The sequence below is a fragment of the Palaemon carinicauda genome, chromosome 1 (assembly GCF_036898095.1).
Source record: "Palaemon carinicauda isolate YSFRI2023 chromosome 1, ASM3689809v2, whole genome shotgun sequence".
NCBI lineage: Eukaryota > Metazoa > Arthropoda > Malacostraca > Decapoda > Palaemonidae > Palaemon > Palaemon carinicauda.
The window spans coordinates 67,470,534-67,493,033 of NC_090725.1; the positions used below are offsets into that span (position 1 = coordinate 67,470,534).

At 34.6% G+C, this 22,500-nt stretch overlaps 1 protein-coding gene across 5 annotated transcripts in view; it reads right to left on the minus strand.

Moving 5' to 3' along the window:
- Positions 1-22,500, minus strand: part of Fbxl7 (F-box and leucine-rich repeat protein 7) — a 788,333-nt gene that overhangs the window by 47,957 nt on the left and 717,876 nt on the right. Inside the window, exon 1 of one of the 5 annotated variants that reach the window (XM_068381793.1) lies at positions 20,629-20,812. The exons of the other annotated variants lie outside the window; for them this stretch is intronic. Within the exon in view, the coding sequence (XP_068237894.1) occupies positions 20,629-20,794 (166 nt within the window). The 5' untranslated portion in view covers positions 20,795-20,812. Of the gene's footprint in view, positions 1-20,628; positions 20,813-22,500 lie in introns of those variants that run through there. 5 annotated transcript variants of the gene reach the window in all.

Genomic DNA, 22,500 nt, shown 5'->3' on the forward strand with positions numbered 1-22,500 from the left:
TTTTCTAACCTCACGCTGCAAGTCTATATTGTCTTTACTAAAAAACACCTTCCGATTTATAGAACCTTTCGCCAGTTCTCTTCCATTTCCTACAGTAAATATTGGGCTACTAAATCAATCTCCTGTTCTTCCTAAACTTGTTTTTATGAGAGATGACTCTTTTAAACCTGTGAAAGACATTGCTCAATAATTATTGTAGTCCATCCCATGAAGTCGTAATAAATTGAATCGAATTGGCGTTATTATAAGTTAAAAAGCAGTAAATAATTTTCCCATTGATGAAAAATTGCATATATTAAAAATATGATATGACAAAATTCAAGAACATGAAAAATCATGGCGAGGTTTTATGGTATATATATATATATATATATATATATATATATATATATATATATATATATATATATATATATATCCCTTTCACCACTTTAATAGATACCTTAACGTGGTGAAAGGGTTTGTGAATCACCATGATCAGCAAAGCTGCACTGCTAGGCAGGGCTAACCATACTAGGTGGATTTAATGTAAACGATCATACTAAAGTCTCCCACCATCACCAATCCGCAATGGAATGAAAACTGGCCAAACCCAGACATGAATAAAGACATGTCTGAGGCCTTTGTCCATCAGTGGACGAGAATATATATATATATATATATATATATATATATATATATATATATATATATATACACATACATACATACATGTATATATATATATATATATATATATATATATATATATATATATATATATATATATATATATATAATCTGGGTGAGTTGCGAATGATAGTCCAGGATCAGCTGCTGTTATCCCCAGGCATACCAGTACTATCGGGAGATACTGGGTACTGAACTACTCAGCCATAGTACTCATTAAACCAACTATATTCTCCGAGGGTGTGACCGGTCCGTGTTTCAGTGGATTCTATCAAACCTGAGGAGAAGCTCAACCCGGGTCTATGAAGTGTGTATGTCTCCGGCGAGACCAACGAAGATATTATGACCTGTGCTTAAACTAAACAGGATTTCCACTGCCAATCTCAAGTAACGCTTTTAGTAATGAATGCAGATAAATGGTTTTCTTTATATTAATTGACGTATTGTTTAATCGATTCAATTTATGAAATTTAGTTTCATTTAAATCGCAATTCCTTTATGGAAACAATTCATGCTTTGACGTTATAATCAATAAAATAAAACATTAAAACTTTGTAACAGTGCTAACAATGCCAATCAAAATAATTATATTGTAAACAATAATCAATATGAGGCCTCTTAGGTATGCGATATGTACTTAGTAAATTTTGATAACCTTTTTAATGAAACAATATAGTGAAAAGAGCGAAAATAACAAACTGAACACAATCCTATGTACTGTGGAGAGCCGGAAAAAAAAAGACATTGATAGAACTGTTTAAAAATATGTCTCCTGTGAAATTTCAAGTCTATAGCTGTTTGAATAGGGAGTTTAGAAGCTCTTTCTTTTTCATACAATGAACAACAGTAAATTAACGAGTTCACGATAAGTAAATATTTGAAATAGGATTTCGAATCAAAGTATAATTAGGAAACCTGAAGTTTTAATCCAATCATATTTTGAGGGTAAAATTTATTTTAGGAGTAAAATTAAAAAAAAAAAAAGATTATTCTTTAAAGATAAAATCTTGAAGAAAACTGACGAAACATTCTGGTCTAATAATTCCCATTATCTTGCAAAGTAAAGTTTTAATGAACAGCTGATAATGACGAGATACAACGAACAAAGCTGCATCTGTCTAGAATGAAACGAATTCTACAGCGGGCTGATCTACGAATACGGATTTTTTTTGGGATTTCAACGCAACGGTGAAAACCGATCTCCAAGGGATGCCAGTGGTAGCACAGAATTACGATGCATAGAACCGAGCTTGCCACTGGATTCACTGCAGGATTCTAGTTGGCAATGAAAATCTTTCCTGCTTTATTTCGTAATCTAAAAGCACATGAGTATGGATGCCTTAACGCGGTGAAAGGGTTTCTTTATAGTCATGATCAGCAAACCTGTACCTTGTTAGTTTGTTGTGAGCAATCAGACTAAAGTCTTCCACCATCACCAATCGGCTGTGGTCAGCGTGGTGATGAAATGATCAAACCCCAGGCATGAGTAGACAGGCCTTTGTCCTGCAGTGGACTAGAAACAGCTGCATTTGCTGTTTGTTGGGTGTATTGAACGTATTGTTGTAATAGGTATATAAAAAAGGAAAATCAATCTACTATTTGAAATATGTTAAGTACCTCAGTACTTGGACTGAAAATGAGCAATAAAAAAACTTGAAAACAAAATCCATTATATACGAGTAGAAAAGTCAATTATGAAGAATCTTCGTTAACTAAAGAGATTGAATATTCAAAAAAAAAATCTCTAACTAAATCACTTAAGGGTCTTTTTCTTACATGCTGCATACAGAATTACTAATGATATTTAATGTTCTTCAATGAAATATAAAAGAAGGGAGAAGTATAATTTCCATGAAAAAATAAAAAAAAATAAAGTGTTCTTTTCGAGTACAAACATCCATGTGTACGGTATCTCTGGAAAGTCTATTCATTCTACGAAATCCCAATTTTCTGTACATCACCGAGTAATTCTACTAGTTAGTTGATAGTTCTCCCATATGTTTTCCTAGTATTTGCCCCATAAGTGCATTTAAGCAACATGCAACATACGACAAAAATTACATATTTTCACATTTCCTACATGTATAATAACATATGTGACGGTTCTTGTTTGTATAAGAGTGTTTAGAAGTTTAACGGCCGCTCATAAATGTCAGAGGCAAGGGACAGTGCCAATGGCCTTGAGGCTGACCATATATGACCATAAAAACATATGGTCAGCGTCCAAGCACTCTCTCCACCACAGGGAGGGCCAGGCAAAGGCAGCTGATGACTCAGCAGGCTCCCACAAAACCTCCACCTTAGCTCACAAGGATGGTGAGGCTGCAAGCACTACAAGAAACTATTGAGTTTAAGCAGAACTCGAACCTCAATCAGGGTGATCGCCAGGCAGGAACGTTTCCAATAGGACACCACAACCGTCAAAAAGGGCGGTAATAAATGAGAAATTCCAAGCCTACAAACGTCAAAATCCTTCCCAAGATCCTTTCCACATATTACGCAAGGGCCAATAGTGAAACAAGTTGTGCCCAGGCTGGATGACAGTTGATCTAACTAAACACGGTATTTATTAACCGTAGACTTTCCCCCCATTACTACTGCAGATGTTCCCTCTGGCATTGTATGAAGGGACTCATGTTGTGGACATTTTTACTGCACAGGTGGTTCATCCATGATTCAGTAATACATAATGAATGTGGCAGTTGAAAAGTGGTCTATTATTGATCCACCCGCTGTTAGGGAAAGACAATGTTATTATATATATATATATATATATATATATATATATATATATATATATATGCATGTTTAAATATATGTATATATAAATTACATTATTTTCATGTGATACACATGAATATTGCAGTATTTGACACTTGAGCAAGTTGATAAATCTCATCAATGCATATACTATAATGACGCTCGGAAGAAATTCCAATAAAATTATCTTCAACACAGATACCATGTAGATACAGTTGAATTCAATATTCCAACAAGAATCACTGTTTATAACTCTCCTAACGGAGAGTGTGGGTAAGACTCAACGACTGAAAGTGTGTTACCGGACTTTTGGATTTAACTGTACATACGTGTCATTGTTATTGTTGCTTTGTGGTCGGTAATGCTGTTTGTTAGGAACTCAAAAGATCTTAGAGGAAAATTCAAACCAGGTTTAGGGATGAAATCCATTCTCACATGTGGGTACCACCGTGTGCGTGCGTGTGTGTGCGTGTGTGTGTGTGTGCATATATATATATATATATATATATATATATATATATATATATATATATATATGTGTGTGTGTGTGTGTGTGTGTGTGTGTGTGTGTGTGCGCTTTGTTACTTTAAGAACTGCTACATTTACTATGCTTAGTTATTTGGTCCGTTAAGAGAAAGAGAGAGAGAGAGAGAGAGAGAGCTTGAGGTAGTTTTTACAGAAACAAAATGAAAAAGCAAATGCAGTTGGATCTAATCCCAGAGGAACTCTCTAATCACGGAACTTAAAGTAGAATGTTCGATCAACAAACAGATCTCCGAATAACGGATATAAATTGAGGAATGCTTTCTAAAGTGAATGCAGTCCTCGAACAATGAAGTGAGCACTTTGAGGAATTGTTGCTTGTGAACAATAGAAAAGAAACAGCTGGATAATATAAAGATGTAAAGAGTTAGTCATTAACAAGTACGTATGGTGGGCAGAAAAAATGTTAAAAAATGGAAAGGCACCAGTAGTTATCTTGATCCCGAGTATAAGCGAAATTATATAATAAGAGTTGGTTGTGGTGGCCTGTTGGTAACGTCTTTACCTGGTGATTACCAGACTGGGGTTCGAGTCCTGCTCGAACTCGTTGGCTCCTTTTGTCGCTGCAACCTCACCATCCTTGAGTGCTAAGGATAAGTGGTTTGGGGGAGCCTATAGGTCTATCTGCTGAGTCATCAATAGCCACTGCCTGGCACTCCTTTGTCCAAGCTTGGATGGAGAAAGGGTTTGGGTGCTGAACATCTGTATATATGGTTAGTGTCTAGGAAATTGTCCCGCTTGATAACGCAATGTCACTTTTCCTTGCCTCTGACATTCATGAGCAGCAAAAAAAAAAAAAAAAAAAAAAAAAAAAAAAAAAAAAAAAAAAAAAAAAAAAAATCAGCAGCTAACCAGGGTGTGTACGTTAAAGCTGGATACGAGATAGTTTCCGAAGGGATGATTGAGAGGAATAATTGTTCCAATAAATAAGGTTATCAGTGACAGAGATAATTGTCGGTATTACAGCGGAAACGGTTACATAATAATATTATACTAGGTAAGGTGTATGATGAGAACTTAATTGAAAAGTAGGCGAGTAATGCATTGAAAGGGGATAAATAGCGTAGGTCTAGATAGGGAAGATGGTGAGTGTATGAAGTTTTTGCAATGAAACTATATTATGAGAGGTTTGAAGTATAGGGAATGATCTTTAAAGTCTATTTAATACAAATATGCCTACAAAAACAGAAGCAATAGATAAGCGTTGAGTATGTTATGGCAGTATGGTATAGAAGATAAGTAGTTGAAACCAATTAAATTTTTATAATGAAAGTTAATTGTGTATTATATAAATACATACATAAAGCTGAATATATTTTCAGAATCCGCAAATTATTAATATACAATAAAATAATAAAATATATAACCTAAACTAAAAATAAATGTACAATGAAAAACGCGACATAAAAAAATCCTTACACCACAATCTGTACACAATGCTGGTAATCACGCAATGGTAGAGCAGAAGGTTTGAGATCATTGGTTATATGGTCACCCACAGATGCCCGTATCCAAATGCGGCAACTGAGAAGGTTTAGCAATCACAAGATGCAGAAAAACCCACTCCTAAAATTTAAATAAAAATAAGACGAAGGGGAAAGTAACAAAACACCAAAAGGTAGGAAAATAATTGGGAAAATATGAAGAAATCAGCATTGGTTTCTTTTTGGATATATTCTACCTCCCTAAATTGGGGTAAGTGCCACGGTGGATAGAGCTAAAGAACACAAGACATAAAAAGATTCACTAACAACTTGAAACAAGAAGAATTAATTAGAACAACACATGAAATCCGAACAACGCAACTGAAAGAATAACCGATAATAATATTAGGAATTCTGTATCAAATTTTATGAAATAGTGATGGAGGAGATGAAGAGAGAAAGAAGCTTTGCATGCTATCCCATGGAGTTTGGATTGGCCATCATGACAATAGAGAATTCTCTACGTATTTCAAGACACAGGATCAATGACATGCATTGTCCTGAAGATAGATAAGAATAAGCAAATAATGAGAAGTAACTAGGTATAATATACATACATATATATATATATATATATATATATATATATATATATATATATATATATATATATATATATATATATATATATTCTTTCCCTATCAAGTATCTGGATGACCTATCCCTAAGCCTTAATTAGCCTATCTAGATGTTTTATAACCTACCCCGAATCAAGTATCTAGACGCCATATCCCCACCACCAAGAATCGATCTGCTTGCCCTACCTCCTAGCAATAGCAAGTAATTGGATGCCTTATCCCCTACCCCAAGCAAATATTTGAACGACTATCACCTACCCCCAAAAACATGTAATTGGATGCCCTATGCCCTACCCCTAAGCATGTATCTGGATGCCCCAAAAGCAAGGATCTAAATATGCCATATACCTTATCCAAAGCAAGTAATTGGATGCCTTATCCCCTACCTCCAAGCAAGGATATAGATGCCCTATCCCCTACCCCCAAGTAATTACCTAAATGCCTTATCCCTTACCCCCAGAGAAATTATGAAAGAGGAAATGCTTGAAAACCTTAGAAAAAAAAAAGTTCAATTTTGGCTTGGTGACAAAAGACTTTTGGGACAGCACTGAAGCGTCTCTTAAGATTATCAACATCAAATCCAAAAGATATAATAGACGATTGTCTCACAATTCATTACTAATGTACATCAAGGAAATTTTTACTCAGTAATGTGATATTACAACCACTTAGCAGAATGAGGCTGTTTTCACTCTGAGATATGCGTAGCACAAGGTTTTTACGAAAGTTGTGCACACAAAACTATGCAGTGGAAGTTGCATATTGAAATAAAACTTACAGAGGATTGGGAAACGTGAAATTTCTTAGAAAAGGATCTTCACTTTTTCACGGTAATTAATTTATTCTTAAATATCAACTTAAATTTTCCTGCCAAACGTAAAGTAACAGGTAGATACAATAAAAAAGTCTGCTTTGTCAATAGTATAAAGTTTTACCAGAGTTAGACTTCATATCCCATTGAATAAACTTCCCGGTCGCCGTTTATGTCAAGATAGGATTTCCATATTACTTCAGTGTGAGAGAGGGCTAAAAGCTACATTTAGATACACCTCATAGGCAAATTGTACTTTTTTCTTATTAGGTGTTAACGCTGTCACTGCAAATAAGAATTTGGTTCAAGTGTAGGTGGCAGGCGTCAAGTGCAAGTAATAGTATTCAAGTACACTCTATGTGCAAGGTACTTAAGTGCATTTTACGTACAAGGTACTCAAGTTCATATACATGTACTTAACATGTACCTAAGTACAAGTATATTTCGTCAGGTAATCTGTTGTCATGCTTAAATGTCAATTTCAAATGAAGTAGCAGTTATCTAGTGAAAAACACAAGGTAATAAAGACAATAATTGTACTATATTTTTTTCGGGTGCAGTTTCCCGATATTATGAATGATTCAGGTCAACAAGACCTAAAGTGATTGATGGTCCTATCACATGTTTGTGGCAGGAAGTAAAACTTTTGGAGCATGATATACCAACACCACAATGTCTGCGACTTACTTGAAAGTTCCAGTAGTTCATCTGAAATTTTGAAAGGGCTCCATACACCAACATACTTTTTGTATGCCATATCACAGGGAGTGCTGTAAATGCTTTTTTAAAAAAACTACAGGGTGTTAAAAAATTCTCTCCGCAGTAAGTATAAGTGGAGTAACAAAGTTAGGAGAGTAATGGGCCTCTAGTGGCCACTACAGAGAGATTCCCAACACCCTGTACTACTGTACTCATAGGAAATCTTGCAGACAATATATAAGCAAACACGCTGGGGCCTATTGAAACTTGTGTGCGTACTAGAGTTGCTGGATGGAACTAATAACATATACACTTGAAAATCATTATGATTTAAATCAAATTACAGTGAGTAGAGGTAGAGTACTTGTAAGTATTTTACTTTCCTTCCTAAAGTACATACAACCAAAATACAAATACCTTGAATACTTAAACACTAAGTACTCAATATTATGTACGTAAGTACACAAGTATCCACACTTGAATACAAGCCTACTAACAGTATAAGAATTAAACCATTGTCCCAAGCATCAATCCTAAGAAATACAGAACAAGATGGGACTATGCTCATTAAAAACTGCAGAAACACTACCTTGGAAAAAAAAAAAAAAACTGACGAATTCAAAGGAAGATCAGCAATAAATTTAAACTGTCGGGACTTCACTAAAGGGACATAAAAAATCTGAAGTTACTTCCAGTCCCTTTACCAGCTACCTAAACAAATGTGAGCTTACTTCCAGTCCCTTTACCAGCTACCTAAACAAATGTGAGCTTACTTTCAGTACCTTTACAAGGTACCTAAACAAATGTGAGCTTACTTCCAGTCCCTTTACAAGCTACCTAAACAAATGTGAGCTTACTTCCAGTCCCTTTACCAACTACCTAAACAAATGTGAGCTTACTTCCAGTTCTTTTACCAGCTACCTAAACAAATCCGAGGTTACTTCCAGTCCTGTACCTGCTACCTAAACAAATGTGAGGTTACTTCCAGTCCACTCATCAGGTACCTAAACCTATGAGGTTACTTCCAGTCCACTCATCAGGTACCTAAACATATGAGGTTACTTCCAGTCCTTTAACCAGATACCTAAAAAAATCTGAGGTTACTTCCAGTCTCTTTACCAGTTAGCCAAACAAATGTGAGCCTACTTCCAGTCCCCTTCCCAGCTACCTAAACAAATGTGAGCTTACCTCCTTTCCTCTTACCAGCTACCTAAACAAATCTGAGGTTACTTCCAGTCCCCTTACCTGTTACCTACACAAATCAAAGATTACTTCCAGTCCCTTTACCAGCTACCTAAACATATGTTAGCTTACTTCGAGTCCTTTTACCAGCTACCTAAAAAAATGTGAGCTTACTTCCAGTCCCTTTACCAGCTACCAAAACAAATATGAGCTTACTTCCAGTCCCTTTACCAGCTACCTAAACAAATGTGAACTTACTTCCAGTCCCTTTACCAGCTACCTAAACAAATGTGAGCTTACTTCTAGTCCCTTTACCAGCTACCTAAACAAATGTGAACTTACTTTCAATCCATTTACCAGCTACCTAAACATATATGAGCTACCTTTAGTCCATTTACCAGCTGCCTAAACCAATCTGAAGTTACTTACAGTCCCTTTACCAGCTACCTAAACAAATGTGAGCTTACTTCCAGTCCCTTTACCAGCTACCTAAACAAATATGAGGTTACTTCCGGTCCCTTTACCAGCTACCTAAACAAATATGAGGTTACTTCCAGTCCTTTAACCAGCTACCTAAACAAACATGAGGTTAATTCCAGTCCCTTTACCAGCTACCTGAACAAATATGAGGTTACTTCCAGTCCCTTTACCAGCTACCTAAACAAATATGAGGTTAGTTCTAGTCTTTTTACCAGTTACCTAAAAGAATATGAGGTTACTTCCAGTCCGTTTACCAGCTACCTAAACAAATATGAGGTTAGTTCCAGTCCTTTTATCAGCTACCTAAACAAATATGAGGTTACTTCCAGTCCGTTTACCAGCTACCTAAACAAATGTCAGGTTACTTCCTGTCACTTTACCAGCTACCTAAACAAATGTTAGGTTATTTCCTGTCACTTTACCAGCTACCTAAACAAATATGAGGTTACTTCCAGTCCCTCCACCAGCTACCTAATATTCAATCTCTAACCCAACCGCTTTTTGAATAAACATAAAATAGGGTGATATAACTTTTTAAGGATTTTCAATTGACATATTTTGCCTATTGTATTTTTGAAGGTATTTAAGGAGCTTTTTACTGAAGGCGTCTGGAACCTTTTGTTGGTCACCCAATCAAGAAATGACCATGCCCAACGTTTCTTTAATTTGCTGATGGTCAGAACTGAGTCGTAACACACACACACACACACACACACATATATATATATATATAAATTATATATATATATATATATATATATATATATATATATTATATATATATTATATATAATATATATATATATATATATATATATGTGTGTGTGTGTGTGTGTGTGTATGTGTCTGTGTGTTTGTCTTGCATGGTTGAATATACATGTACTGTATATATATAATAAAACCAGTTACAATAACACCGAACATAAAAACCACAACTAGTTTTCCAATTACGAATGGGCATTCCAATAATTCAAGATAAAAAAAAAACAATCACAAACATGTTCATGAGAAAATGACCCAGATCGACTCGCAATCCATTCAATCATTGTCTCCGCTGCTCGGGTAAATTCTAACGGTAGAACTTGGTTGGTCTTGCTCCTTATCTATAAATAAGAGGAAAAAAAACTTGCATGCATCCAACCAATGTAGAATATCTCCACTGTATACCAATTCAGAGCTACTGATGATGACACAAGCCATGTAGATATGCGAGGCAGCCGATACAGTTGTTTTCCTCCCGTTTTCTTTTCGCAGGGGGTTAAGAGGAGCTGCGAGGGGGGACTCATTCCAATCTCGATTAAACAGCTGTTTCTCTAAGGGTTTCCATTCGTAATGGTTTATAACATCGTTTTCTTTCATGCAGTTAATATAATAATGAATACTAATTATAGGTGAGGTCGAGAAGGTATGGAATGATTAGATGGGAAAAATAAAATTGGAATTTCCAACACAATTTAAAAGGACGCCCCACTTACTATTCTGAATAAAAGTTTGATAGGATGCACACACACATACACACGCACAGAGAGAGAGAGAGAGAGAGAGAGAGAGAGAGAGAGAGAGAGAGAGAGAGAGAGAGAGAGAGAGAGAGAGAGAGAGATAATTTGATGGCTTTTAAATTGATGAATGGAAAATATTCAGTATATTTTGTTAGAAAAAAAGATTGATTGCGCATTACAAACCTTCAATAATAATTATATAAAACACCCGTTGTAAATCGAAAACATTCCTCTGTTTATAAAGGAAATAGTTAAAACAAGTAACAAAACTAATCTACCTATCACTTGTCCAGATGCTTTTGATAACTAACTAAAATTATTCTTTTACAGAAAACAAAATCATTACTATTTTTCAAGTAAAGCCTAATTATTGTTTATGCCTTGACTTATTTTGATTTAACATCAATTTTATAAGAAACATTGAACATTTATACACAAATATAGTTTCCCATGGTCATCGTATCTTTGACTTAGATTCTTAAATCTTCTTGCTTTTATGCCTTTCTTCTCCTGAATCACACGTTCATTCAAATGGCGAACCACGTTCTCATTCATGGAATACTATGCAATGGAAATGAAATGTTCTCATTGTAAAAGATAACCATAGAGCCACTTTCAACTCAAATTGTAATATTTGCTGGAAGGGAAAGGAAATTGTATCAGTTCCTGTTGAGGTAACCAAATCCAACTCTTCCTGGTTGTAAATCAAAGCGCTTGTTATTGTTATTATTATTATTATTATTATTATTAGCTAAGCTACAACCCTAGTTGGAAAACCAAGATGCTATAACCCCAGGGTCCCCAACAGGTAACTAGCCGAGTAAGGAAAGGATACAAGGAAAAGTTAAATCTTTTAAAAATAGTAACAACATTAATATAAATATTTCCCATATAAACTATACATACTTTTACAAAACAAGAGGAAGAGGATTGGATAGAATAGTGTGCCAGAGTGTACCCTCAAGCATGAGAACTCTAACCCAAGACAGTGGAAGACCATGGTACAGAGGCTATGGCACTCAGTAGAAAAAGTAACACCCACCAGGGAAAGATATTCACATAAGGGTATACAATTGGCAATTTACTATCAGCACAGGCGTCATGGTAGACTATTGGAAACGTCCCTGGCTGGCGATCTGCTGCACGGGAGATTAAGTCCATTTTAAACTCGATAGGTTCTTGTAGTGTCTGCAACCTCATCATCCTTGTGAGCTAAGGATTGGGGGTTTGAGGGAGAGTATAGGTATACCTGCCGAGTCATCAGCAGCTATTGCCTGGCCCTCCCTGGTCCTAACTTAGGAGGAGAGGAAGCTTGGGAGCTGATTACATGGTTAGTCTCTGTCCCTTGCCTCTACCATTCATGAGTGACCTTTAAACCATTACACAGTACACCACTAGCCGACAGATCTTTTTTCAGTTTTTGTATCTTCACGAGGAGTCACTTGGTTAACATTCATGTAGAAGTAAGTCTTGATTACATAGTTCTCCTTTTGCAAAAGCTTTAAACCTTAAAGTCTTTGGAAGATCTTGTATTTCAGAAAATAAGTTGTTTCGAAATTGTTCTCGCATGCTCTATAAACTCTTGTATATATATATATATATATATATATATATATATATATATATATATATATATATATATATATATATATCACCCGTTACTAGTCCACTGCAGGACAAAGGTCTCAGACATGTCCTTCCACTCGCGTCTGTTTATGGTCTTACTATGTCCCTCCCCTGCTTCTTTTGCAATCTGTAGGGTCCCATTCTGTTATCCTTAATGTCCATCGATTACCTGTCCTTATCATTATATGTCCTGCCCATGTTCCATTTTTTTTTCTCATACGTTGTTAGAATATCCTCTATTTCACTTTGCTCTCGTATCCACATATTTAACACGTGTGTATGAGTCACATACGCCAAATTAGTTTTTTTTTTTTAGATTTAACATATATGTGAAAATTTCTAAGGCATTGGCTCCCTAATATATATTTTCGCCTTCCTTTAATGACTATATTGTATTACTGCTTCTTTGAATTCATGAATGTGTTAATGGAAACATTCTGATTTCTTCGCAAAGAAGTTTTCCAAAATTTTATTTTCAATCTTATATCTGGTTTAGCTAAAGCCCAAAAAATGTATGTGAATTCTCTTTTTGATACGAGTATTTATTGTCTCTATTAAAGTGTACGTACAATTAAGATTACAACTTCGTAAACTGATATGAAAATGAACAAAGAAAATCCTAGAGTAATGATAAGAATGAAAATAATTGTTCATACAACAATAATAATAACAATAAAAACAACAACAGCAACAACAATAATAATAATAATAATAATAATAATAATAATAATAATATCACATATATAATAAAGAGCAAGTGTCTGGATATATATATATATATATATATATATATATATATATATATATATATATATATATATATATATATATATATATATATATAATTTCGGTCCCGGGTAGGAGGGAAAGGGTGTAGTCATACCCTGTTGAGACGGGGTACGTGTTTGTGCGTATCTATCTAAATATATAGTCGTGTTTTTGACGGATCACGTACACTATTCTCAATAATAATAATAATAATAATAATAATAATAATAATAATAATAATAATAAAACTATTGTTAATGCCCTCAGCATAAGTGACCTTATAAATTCAGAACATGAAGACTAATCAATTTGCAAGTAAATACATTTTAAATACTCCTTTAACTGCAATATAAACTTATCAAATATAGATGGCATTAAAGCTAGAATGCAAAGATGCAGGAAATTGCTAATAAAACGGTTGCAAAAAGGTTCTCATTTATATCAGACCTTGAAGGACATTTTTAAGACATGATTCAACTAAGGGTATAAAAACGAACACACATATACTCTGTATGTATGTACGTATGTCTGTATACATATATATATATATATATATATATATATATATATATATATATATATATATATACAGTATATATATATGTGTGTGTGTGTGTGTGTGTGTTTGTACCCTCAAATGGAACGAGGATGTAATTCCCATTATATATATATATATATATATATATATATATATATATATATATATATATATTTATATATATACACATATATACTGTATATATTATATATATACTGTATATATTATATATATATATATATATATATATATATATATATATATATATATAGAGAGAGAGAGAGAGAGAGAGAGAGAGAGAGAGAGAGAGAGAGAGAGAGAGAGAGATTGGAATTTCATGACAAGGAAAGAAAGGCTAGAGTAAAGTTGGACATGCAGTGAAAATCTGACAACCTGACTTTAAATGACACCTGGAACTTAAAACTAGAATATTCTCCCACATCTGGGAAAATTTTTTATCAAAGCCTTTATTTACACACATAAAAACTAATAAAGAGAGCCACTTTAAAAGGACTCCCTATATTTCACTTTGGTATTGTATTTTATCATTCTACAATCAAACAGATCAATATGAAAATCTTTTAACACATTATTTTATACATTAATGCTGTCTATGTGAACCATTCCACATACCAGAATTGCATTCGAATCTAAACGTGAATTTTCAAATAAAAAATACATTCAAATCTCCATTGATAGTTTTAACAACGTTTATCTTTATGCTGCATAATTATTCATTACACCTATATTTAGTACCTCTTAAACAACAACAACAACAACAACAACAACAACTAAAACTACTACTACTAGCTAAGCTACAACGCTATTTGGAAAAGAAAGATACTACAAACTTAAGGCCTCCATCACGGAAAATAGCCCAGAGAGGAAAGGAAATAAGTCAATAGATAAAATATATGCGAAAAATAATAGCAAAAATATAAAATATTTTAAAATCAGTAACAACATTAAAATAGATCTGCCTTATATAAACAATGAAGGGAAAATCTTGTCAGCCAGTTCAACATAAACATTCACTGCTAATTTGAACTTCTGAATTTCTACCGATTCAACTGCCTATTTAGAAAGATCACTCCACAACTTGGTCACAGCTGGAATCAAATTTCTAGAATACTGTGTAGTGTTGAGCCTTATAATGGAGAAGGAAAAACTACTAAAATTAACTGTATACATAGTACTATCTACAGAATTAAGAAAAGTCTTTTGCAACATGCATAAAGACCTTACTGAACGGTGGTGCCAGAGATTAATATCTAGATCAGGAATAGAAAATTTAATCGACAGCAAGTTCCTGTCCAACAAATTAAGATGAGATTCAGCAGCTGGAGACCAGACAAGAGAACTACAACGATAGTAACTACTGCTACTGCTACTACTACTACTACTACTACTAATAATAATAATAGTTATAGTTATTATTATTATTATTATTATTATTATTATTATTATTATATATAATAAAAAATCATATATCTTTTAAAGTTATTCATATAATCATAATAAATATGTTCGATGATTATCATTTGAAGTTAGGGTTTTCTCAAAGTCTATATTTTACATAGCATATATCAACATTAACATTAAACAATCTATAATGCACTCATGAATTACTGCATTATCCAATTACATATACCCAGTCTGACTTTACTGAGAGGAGAAAACATTAGTCTGAAAACTGACATCAAAATGCTTAATTTCCTCATGAAAACGAGGTCTGTATCTTAATTGTTCATACGACGAGTCTGGTCAATTATATCAAACTAAAGATAAGACTATCAAGCTCCAATGAATCAAACATTTAATGCATTAAAAGCTTTCTTAAAAAAAGTACCAGTCCAACTCAGAACAATAAATGAAAACCACATGGAAAAATCAATATTTGTGCTTTAAACAAATAATGCAGATATTACGAATCCTAAATGTTAGATTTAATTTTGAATAAATGCAGAAAGTCTTTATTTACTTATATATGTTTAAGATCCGGCAACAGAAGTTGAAAATACTTCCACAATATTCCAGCACACAATGGCATCTTCACTTACGAATAATCAATCCTCGATTATCTGATAACATCTGGCAATGAGTGGTTAGCAAGGACAGTCTGGATCTAAACCAAGAGGGTGACTCCATCTTGCGATGATTCATAAAAATAGTTTTCATTGCTCTGGTTTCATTTGTTCCAAATCCTATTTTTAAAGCTATCAAACTAAGGTCAAGACACACATATATATATACCTAAAAAAGTAATAATAAATAAATTCAGCTAGTAACGTATTGTCTACATTCTCATGAAGTTTACCTTGTTCAATATCTACAATAATACTAAATAATCTATACTATATTCAGGACAAACTTCATATTGAGATATTTTGTAGTAAGGAACTAGACATCCATAAGGTAAGGTTATGTAGAAAGATGGCTATACAGGAAGTCACCCAATAAAATTTAATTTCTACAACCAAACCATTCTTGACTCTACACGCTGAGACCCAGTATCAGGTGATAATCCTTACTGTAAACTCCCATTATTATTATTATTATTATTATTATTATTATTATTATTATTATTATTATTATTACAAGCTAAGCTGGAAAAGCAGGATACTATAAGCCCAAGGGCTCCAACAGGGAAAAATAGCCCAGTGAGGAAAGGAAACAAGAAAATAAGTAAGCTATAAGAGAAGTAATGAACATTCTAAATAAAATATCTCAAGAACAGTAACAACTCTGAAGCAAGAGAACACTACAATACAGTGGAAGGGCACGGTATAGAGGCTACAGCACTACACAAGACTAGAGAACAATGGTTTGATTTTGGAGTGTCCTTCTCCTAGAAGAGCTGCTTATCATAACTAAAAAGTCTTTTCTACCCTTACCAAGAGGAAAAAAGCCACTGAACAATTACACTGCATTAGTTAACCCCTTGAAGAAGAATTTATTGTTAATCTCAGTGTTGTCAGATGTATAAGGACAGAGGAGAATGTCGAAAGAATAGGCCAGACTATTCGGTGTACGTGTAGGCAAAGACAAAATGGTCCGTAACCAGAGAGAGGGATCCAATGTAGTACTGCCTGGACAGTCAAAGGATCCAATAACTCCCTAGCCGTAATATCTCAACTGCTACCTACAAAAATGGTCAATTTGATATTGGTGTTAAGAAGGCAACTTTATTTAATGATTTTTATGACAAAAGGGAACCGAGACGATCTCTAAAAGCTCCTAAGCAACTTTAAAAGGTTACAAATCTATACAAAGTACCATACTCACTAGGGGTTATTATGCTGTTAATCCTAATTTGTAATTATATATTCATTTCCGTTCCTCAGCCAAGTTTCTACTTCTTTCTTTATAAGAATTTTCTATACAAAGTAAGGTCCTAATGATTTCCATGACCTCTTCCTTAAAACTATTAGTATATCAAGAATAAAAACTATAAGCTAGAACAACAACAACAACAACAACAACAACAACAATAATAATAATAATAATAATAATAATAACTTCCCAATAAATCTTGATTCCTATCAATAACATCCATTATTAATGTATCCATGTCTCACAAAATAAATATTCAGTAATAACAACAACAACAACAACAACAACAACAATAATAATAATAATAATAATACTGCTAAATGATATTTTCCATACCTTGATGGAAATGAGCTTACTACATTATTATTATTATTATTATTATTATTATTATTATTATTATTATTATTTCTAGCTAAGCTACAACCCTAGCTGGAAAAGCAGGACACTATAAGCCCAGAGGCTCAAACAGGGAAAATAGCCCAGTGAGGAAAGGAAAAAAGGAAAATAATATATATTTTACGAAGAGTAACAACATTAAAATAAATCTCTCCTATATAGACTATAAAAACTTTAACAACACAAAAGGAAGAGAAACAAGATAGAATACTGTGCTCGAGTGTACCCTCAAGCAAAAGAACTCTAACTCAAGACAGTGGAAGACCATGGTACAGAGGCTATAGCACTACCTAAGACTAGAGAACAATGGTTTGATTTTGGACTGTCCTTCTAGAAGAGCTGCTTACCATAGCTAAAGAGACTCTTCTACCATTGCCAAGAGGAAAGTGGCAAATGAACAATTAGTGCAATAACTCCTTGAGTGAAGAAGAATTGTTTGGTGATCTGTGTTGTCAGGTGTATGAGGACAAAAGAGAATATGTAAAGAATAGGCCAGACTATTCAGTGTTGATGTGTGTAGGCAAAAGGGAAATGAACCGTAACCAGATAGAATGATCCAAAGTACTACCATCTGGACAGCCAAAAGACACCCTTAACCTCTCTAGCGGTAGTATCTCAACGGGTGGCTGGTGCCCTGGCCAACCTACTACTTATATGCTAAAACTAGACCGGGCACTTGGTAGAACGCATACCCACGCCTATGTAATGTTGTATTTCACAAGACAGGCAATTTAATTATGCACATTTTGGAACTACATTCATGCAAATCGGATAATAACTGACCACGATATGGCAAAGATACGTTTTTGATATTTTAGTTACCTTAACCATGAACCCAATCACTTCCAAAACCTAATCTATTTGTCCTTGAATCATCGCCAATAATACCACCCTATTTCACGAAATTAGGTCAAATAGTTTTTGAGTTATGCGAATCACAAACACATACAGACAGACAAACAAACAAATAAATGCACAAACCAGGGTAAGGACATCATTAAATCATGTTGTATATCACAAGATAGGGAATTAAATTATGCACAATTTGGCACTAATTTCAAGCAATTAGGATAACAATTTACCACAACATAGCAATGGCATTTTTACCTTTTCGTGACCTTGACCTTTAGACCCAACCACTCCAAAAACATAATCACATTGTCCTTTAATCATGGCCAATCATCCCAAAAAATTTCATGTGATACGGTCAAATTGTTTTTGAGTTTTGTGATTCGTGTTTTACTTTTTCGTGACCTTGGCCTTAACCTTTTGGCCCAATCACTCCCCAATTCTAATAAAATTGAAAAATCAAGGCCAATCATGCTACCAAATTTCATGAGATTCGGTCAAATAGTTTTTGAGTTACGAGAATCACAAACACACACAGACAGACATACAAAGTTACGCCTATCAAAACATAAACTTTGTCGCAACGAAGTTGGCGAAGGTAAAAATGAAAGCACCTTTATTCGGCCGTGTTCCTGCTCAGTTTTACACTTCAGCTTCCTGTCTTTGAAATTATTGATACTATTTGGGATTAGAGAATAGAGAAAAATAGAATAAACCGAGATCTATAACCTTTTATCCTAAAATATCTAGAAACATCATCGTAAAACGGGTGAATTGAATTAGTGTAAATTACGTTGCAAAATATGGTCACAACCGGACATTCCTATCCTTCTTTTGTACTGCTAGGGAAGATAAGAAAAAAAACAGTAGCAGTTCCTGATATGTTCAAAGTAATGGTTGAGAGAGAGAGAGAGAGAGAGAGAGAGAGAGAGAGAGAGAGAGAGAGAGAGAGAGAGAGAGAGAGAGAGAGAGAGAGAGAGACTAACATACTTAAATGGAACATTTATCGAGGGAAAACTGCATGAAAAAATTACTTACCTATCATTTAAGATTACACTGACGATAACTTTTTTGACCATAAAAAAACTCCACCTTCAACGGATGATATAAGTATTATTCACTTCAATGATATGGCAAATTTCTGATGATATTAATGACAATGGTAGTGGCAGCAGTAATTTCACAATAATGAAAATATATTGATCTAGATATAGATTTATATAACATCCGGAAGATATGATAAGTTTTTTAGAATTGTGAAAGAACTTGTGTAAATAAGAAAACAATGAAGTGACAAACATAAATAGCCCCAAAACTTGTGAAATGTTAATGTATGCTATGAAGTTTACAAGAGATATACTCACTTTCAACAGTCAGAACTACCACTGCAGGAAAAATTCCGTAACAATTAATAACCTACATAACTCATTTACACCTTATGTGAATGTCGAGAAAAAAAAAAAAAAAAAAAAAAAACAGAACTACACTAGGATGACACTCCACTTTGCTACTAAGCAAAGGAATGTTGCGTGGTCAACGTACAGAATGAGCCACAGGCTAAAAAGTGTATCACACTAACTGCTGATGATAATGATGGGATCTTTTATGAAAATGATGATTGTGATGACCCAGCCACAGCATGTAAGGCTACTGTGTTCCACCATGAGTAGGCGAACCAGTAAGTCTTCTCTCAACATGAAGTAAAAGAAATCTCGAAACGAGTTGAATAATGAGCACATCGCGGATGAAAGAATCGAAAAGATGGCCATTTCCAGGTGGAATATTGACCATCTAGCCAAGTACTAGGTTATGTTGCCGCCCGATCCCCAAGGGCACTGGGAATAGGGGTGTGACAACAGATGTGAAGAATACTTAAAGAAGCAGAAGGCCTCTCCCTCTCTCTCTCTCTCTCTCCTCCTCCTCCTGCTCAGCATCTCGAGAGATTAATAGACTTTCTCCTCTTTCAACCATGAAATACGGTTCTGATCCAGTATGGACCTCAAGTGCTTCGTTGTAACGGCACTCCTTGCCTCTTGACGTCTTTGGTCACCAGAACGCATTATGAATCGACATCTTCAGCGCAAGTTCTCTCGAGTTGCAGGAGAGAATTTAACATCGACTTCGTATATCCTCCTCACGTCTTCGAAAACAACAATCTACCACGTCGACTTCGACACCCACAACGGCATAACGTTGGTCGTTTTTTGTGGACAGGTCATCTCTAACGATGGTCACCAACGAAGGGAATCAAAGTGAAACGTTAAAACCTCTTAGAAATAGACTTTGGAGGGCATTACAAAACACCTTGGACGAGGGAGGAGACGCGAACGTACACACATACACACAAGACGCAAAATGGAAGTGGGTACACACATACACACACACCAGAATGGCAGCAGATCCCCTAACTTACATATTCGCTTCTTCCAAGAGTATCCACATCGGCACACCGTAAGAGTTCTTTCCGTCTCGTATCCCGATTCACACATGTCACATCCTAACACCCCCGTCTTTCCACTCCCATTTCCCGAGAACAATTTCGATCGTATTCGTAATTTCGTCCCTCGATCACGATACATATTCACCTCAAGAGGGAGCACTAGCAACACTGACTTAGACTTAAGGCAGGGGCCCCTCAAAGGCATCCAGGATGCAGTTGCCATCTCTCACCACATGCCAAGAGATTGCTACCCATAAAACAACCGAAAGCTCTTCTTCATTTGATGTTTGCATATCTTGAGGCCTACATTAACTTTGAATAAATGCAAGTGCCTTTCACTACTGGGGACTAAAGTACTTTAGAGGAATGTTAATAAAGAAAAGGGAAGGAAAGGGGATACTAAGCAACTGGACTCGGAGGGGATCGAGGTAGCGTTGGGGAGGAGGATGGAAGAGGGTGGGTATCCACGTTAGCATTTACCATACAAATGTGAAACTACAATTGTGCGCATTTAGAGAAAGCCTTATTATTAAACACCATAACAAGGTCACAATGTTCTTTTCCCGTCAAATGAAGGAGCTGAAAGCAGCACTCGAACATGATAACAAAACGGCAATCATATTTCGTCATGCTGGCATTCCAAAAAACCCTTCAGAGATGTCAAGATTTTACACACGAGAGAGAGAGAGAGAGAGAGAGAGAGAGAGAGAGAGAGAGAGAGTCCTTGTGTATGTGTTGTGTAAGTCCGTGCTTAACATAATTAAATATTTATCTATAAAAAGGGAGGTCTTATCATGACTTCAATTGAGTGTTTTATTGTGATGAAAATGAGTACTGACTGAAAATAAGCATTTGACTAAAAATATAAAAAATAAAGGAGAAATAAAGTAATGAAAGTTCACGGCATTTAATCTGATATAAAAAAAAGAAGAGAGAGAGAGAGAGAGAGAGAGAGAGAGAGAGAGAGAGAGAGAGAGAGAGATGGAATGAGGCTGTGGGTGAATGGGGCGGTGGTGGTAGAAGAGGAGGAGGAAGGCGGACACAGGAATGGCCCAGAGAAAACTTTATCCCTCCGACATCGTTCTCATGGTTTTTATTATATGACGGGTGGTTTTTTTCTCTCTCTTTTGACTGGCTGCTCTTGCCCTGATAGGAGCTATATGCTCACAGGCCCCAGGAATGAAAACAGCCGATTCGAAAACATCAACAAGTTAGCGCACCGGATGAAAACAAAAGACAAATGATGGGATGGTCAGAATACAATTGAAATATATATATATATATATATATATATATATATATATATATATATATAATGCAATTGTATATAAAAAATCAAACAGACATATACAGTATGTGAATACATACTTAATTATATAAATATATATGTATAAATACACGTGTGTGCGCGTGTGTATGTGTGTGTGTATTTATAAATGTTTGTATATATATTAATATATAAACAAATATATATTTACTAATAATGTATATATAGAATCATATATATATATATATATATATATATATATATATATAGAATCATATATATATATATATATATATATATATATATATATATATATATATATATATACACACACACACCTACGTGTGTGTCTGCGTGCGTGCATGAGTGGTATAGAGAGGATATCTAGTTCAATACACCATGAAAGATTAATTTACTTTTGCGGTAACGAATTTTTGAAAGAAAAAATATAAAAACCCCTGCCACTTCAGATACTCCTGATGGCTAAATCAACACCAAAAGCAAAAAAAAAAAAAAGAAAAAAAAATATCAATAATATGGGAATATTGTCCTAAAATTTACTGATTCCAATAAAAATA